The sequence below is a fragment of the Primulina tabacum genome, chromosome 18 (assembly GCF_025594145.1).
Source record: "Primulina tabacum isolate GXHZ01 chromosome 18, ASM2559414v2, whole genome shotgun sequence".
Lineage (NCBI taxonomy): Eukaryota > Viridiplantae > Streptophyta > Magnoliopsida > Lamiales > Gesneriaceae > Primulina > Primulina tabacum.
This window is the reverse complement of record NC_134567.1, coordinates 8,354,566-8,358,752: the sequence shown is the minus strand read 5'-3', so window position 1 is coordinate 8,358,752 and position 4,187 is coordinate 8,354,566. Positions and strand designations below refer to the sequence as shown.

General features: G+C 32.2%; 1 protein-coding gene across 1 annotated transcript; it reads right to left on the bottom strand.

Moving 5' to 3' along the window:
- Positions 1-329: 329 nt before the first annotated feature.
- LOC142533333 (membrane-associated kinase regulator 5-like) lies at positions 330-1,672 on the bottom strand. The gene is made up of 2 exons (XM_075640069.1): positions 789-1,672; positions 330-668 (listed from the first exon to the last, which is right to left on the bottom strand). Exons 1-2 carry the CDS (start codon positions 1,627-1,629, stop codon positions 601-603), a joined length of 909 nt encoding a protein of 302 aa, XP_075496184.1. The 5' UTR covers positions 1,630-1,672; the 3' UTR covers positions 330-600.
- Between the last annotated feature and the right edge of the window lie 2,515 nt (positions 1,673-4,187).

Genomic DNA, 4,187 nt, shown 5'->3' with positions numbered 1-4,187 from the left:
GCCCGTTGGGTGGGTGGGCCGAAACGGTTATGTCAAATTAGGTGGGGAAGGACGGGCTGGACTTTTCGACGGATCGAAAAATTATCAAACTCACACATTTATTTTATCAACTTAACACTTATTTTACGTGATAAAAAAAAAGTATAGGTCAAAAAAGAAAAAAAAAATTTAACTCGTTTCGACCGTTCTAATGTCAAGAAATAGTCTACCTAGTGGACTTTTGATGTTCCCATATACAATTGAATGGTCTATTCAATTTACCAGAAAGATATTCTCACTTCGTTGCCTAACTGTAACGTGACAAATTGAATCTCAAACCCCCCATAACATTATAATAATTAATAAAATAATAATAACAGCAATAAAATTTTGTTTTCCAGTACAAATCTTTATATTACGTCACCGAATCAGATATTATAAACCGTGAACTTACGTATCATCTCTACTCATTGGCCATTCAAAGACTCGCTTACCTATTTTCCCCAAAAAGACGATCCCTACTATCATCATTTAGCTCTGCAGACACGACGTCGTATTCTCGTGATCCACTCCCGCTATTCTCCTCTTTTTCTATTGTGATTCAAATTCTGCCTTCCTTTTTCATAATGAGCTTCTCCCCAATTCATCCCGAGATGGATCCATCGCAGATTCCATTAATTGAGAAAATTCTGAAGGATTCATGATTTAAGAACATTATTTGATGATTTGTAATCTTGATTGTTAATTTTCTTTAAAAATGAACTGAATTATTTGGCATTGGAATATGTGCTGGTAATGTAATGTGGTACCTTTGGATGAAGAAGTGTAAGATCTCTTGCAATGGAGAATAGCGCCGAGGATTCCTTCGTGCTGGTCCAGCAATGAGTCGTCTCTCCGGCGGTAAGATGAAGTTGCTACCTCGATCGCCGCTTCTGCCGCCGGCGCTGACCAGCTCTTACCTAGATTTCTAGCCACGATCTTCAGATTACTCCTCGCTCTGTAACCGTCGGAGAGTTTCCGAGGAGACAGGTTCACCGGGGCGGTTACAGGAGAAGAGAACGGAGTCACGGAATCCGTTACCTTCGCCTTCTTCGAAACCTTCACGTGGAAAGGTCTCATAAGTCTCAGATACATCGGGACCGATTTCTCCCGCGACACGTCTCCGGAAAGAGCGTCGGATTCGGATATTTCTTTCACGATTCTGCTTCTCAAACTGTGGTCTCTAGATAAAGCCGACGAGACAGACACTTCCTCCACCCTGCCGCATTTCGCCGAGAAACGATTGCTCCGTTCGACTTTCGTTGATTCCGAGAGCTGATTCAACGGGCTCGCCTCCAGCTCTGCATTATTAGACTCTGGTTTCTGGCTTCTCGACAATTTTCTGAATCCTAACATGAAGACTTTGAACTTAGGAGTCGATCTGAGTAGAGTAACCGCCGGAGACAAAGGCTTCGAACTGATGAAATCATTTTTACTCCGCAAAACATCGCTCGGGGATTCTATGAACTGAAACTCCTCCTTCAAACCTACCTCTCCGCCGCCGCCTCCTCCGCTACCAGCAGGCGGTTCGAAAACCAAATCGAAGAAGGAATCATCTTCATCATCGGCGATGGCGTTTCGCCAGAATTTGAGAATGCCGAGAGCTTCCATGTGTAGAGCTAGAAATCTGTAGGATTATGGAGAGGAGAAAAGTAGCGTGGTAGAGAGCAAGATAGTTTGGTGGTTTTTATATTATTATTTTAAATTTTTTTATTTTTAAATAAAACTTTTTATAGTTACATGTAAAAATCAAATTATTTCACAAGTTATAATTAACGAGAGTATGTCTCTTGTGAGACGATCTCATGAATATTTATCTGTGAGATATGTCAATCCTACCGATATTCACAATAAAAAATAATACTCTTATCATAAAAAGTAATATTTTTTTATGGATGACTTAAATAAGATATATGTCTCACACAATACGACCCGTAAGACCGTCTCACACAAGTTTTTGTATTAATCCAATAAAACGTAATATTCAATGTATTGAAATCAATAAGTTTAAAGATGAAAATATTACTTTTTCAGGTTTTAGATTTGGCAGGAGACGATTCAATCAAATGAATGATTGAATCGCTAAACAATTATTAAGAAAAAAATTGTTTCAGAAAACAAATAACCTTATTATAAAATATATTGAAATATGGTTTTTGCTATGGTTTAACATATTTAAATTGAGTGATTACTTAGACTATGTTTTTTTATTAAACGACAACCATTTGACGTCACTTATGTTTATTATTTATCTTATTATGATGTAAGAGACCAACTTTCACTCGGTATTTCAAAAGAAAATAGCTATAAAGTTGAAATAGCTACAAAATAAATCTGAGTTATTTACGTATATATAAAATCACAAGTATGATACTATTGTAATTTTTTTTAAAAAAAAAATATTAGTTTCTTGAAAACTATAAAATAAAATTATTACAAAAATATTTCAATTAATATATTAACACCTTAATTTTATATCTTACAATTTAATTATGATGCATTGATGTAATTTATATATAGATAATTAGTGATTTTCGCACTTACTACATGCATCATGGTACGTGCATGTAAACTAAAATCTGATACCAAGTATATTTTAAATATAAGATAAAATAATATTGCAATTTTTTTTTCCGTCAATAAAATATTTAATTATTTTAATTTATTAAGTTTTATTTTTATTAAAATATGGATTTTATGGGGAGGAAAATTTGATTTATTTTATATATAAAATAATTATTATTATTATTAGGATGATAATCCAATATAGATATTGAAATATGTTGTGTCTTGCATGGAGAGAGGTGAAAAGAAAGAACATGTGAGACACAAGATCAATAAAGTGAAAAGTGGGATAGAAAAGATGATGCCAAACACTGATATATTCGGAGTACAGGTGATTTCTGAGTAAAATTTCTGCCCCCTTCAGTTAGACAGCCTTTTTATATTTACTTAGGTCTATCTTGTAGAAATAAAATAATTAATTAGACCAATGATTTAATAGCATTTGTATTATGTCAACATTTTATTTTTAGTTATATATATATACACATCAACATTTTATTTTTAGTTTTACAGATAATCTATACACATGTATATGCACATATGTGTGAGTAAGTCTTACATATCTATATTTGTGAGGCCAGTCGATCTATTCATACATTCGTAGAATGAAAAATTTTAATATTTTGTTACATAAAAATTAATATTTTTTCATAGTGCGTATCGATTAGGAGATTTATCTCACAAAATTAACATGTGAGACGATCTCACAAGAGTTTTGTTACATATAATAAAATTGATATCTTTAGACACCAACTATGGACACTTATATGAGCACCGATGAGAACGTTCATCTATTATATATACAATTTCATCATATCTAATAGATGAATGTTATTTAATCAGTGTTCACATATATATAGATTTCAAGAGATCCAACATTTATATATATGTGTGTATGTGTGTTATATTTTTATATTAAGCGATAAACCATCAAACTAACAGAATTTTTCGTGTGTTTATGATATCAATTGATTTTTACAAAAATATTCATCGGTCTTAGAAAAATAATATGTTTTCATACGTATCAAGTGCAAATAGAGTCTAATATAATTTACTGATATCTAAAAGTTTTACAAAAATATATTTTATGATATATATGTAATAGGTTTAACAAGAGAACAAAAGTTAGGGACAGATATATTCTTGAAAACGACTATATCTATACTTTTCGTTGAATTTTCAAATAGAATTTTTGTGTGGTGAGAATTTATAAATAAAGTTTAATATAGAATTTTTTACCATTCAAATGGTACACAAATTTTTTGAGCACAAATCCCAGTACTGCCCGAACATAATCTCAACAAATTCAAATAAAACGCAATGCAGACAAAATATAAAATTCACTGAGTTTTTTTCGTAGTCGAATTCGTTGTAGAGATTATGTTTCGTCTGCGATAATGTCGTCAATCGGGCATGAATCAATCCACAAAATATTGGATCATATATATATATATATATAACTTTTTAATTTAACCTTAAATTTTTGAGAAATTTTAAAAGATTTATTCCAAAGGGAATATTTTTTGCAATAGAAACAGCACGATGGTGACGATAAACATAGAAAAAGGCAGCGAAACGAGAGCCAAAAAGGAAAAAGACCCAAC

What these genes read in the sequence shown, in the direction of transcription:
- LOC142533333 (XM_075640069.1), bottom strand. Translation starts at nt 1,629, where the DNA reads ATGGAAGCTCTCGGCATTCTCAAATTCTGGCGAAACGCCATCGCCGAT. An exon ending in TTACACTTCTTCATCCAAAG is followed by an intron (nt 669 to 788) that starts GTACCACATTAC and finishes TGAATCCTTCAG; the next exon opens with AATTTTCTCAATTAATGGAA.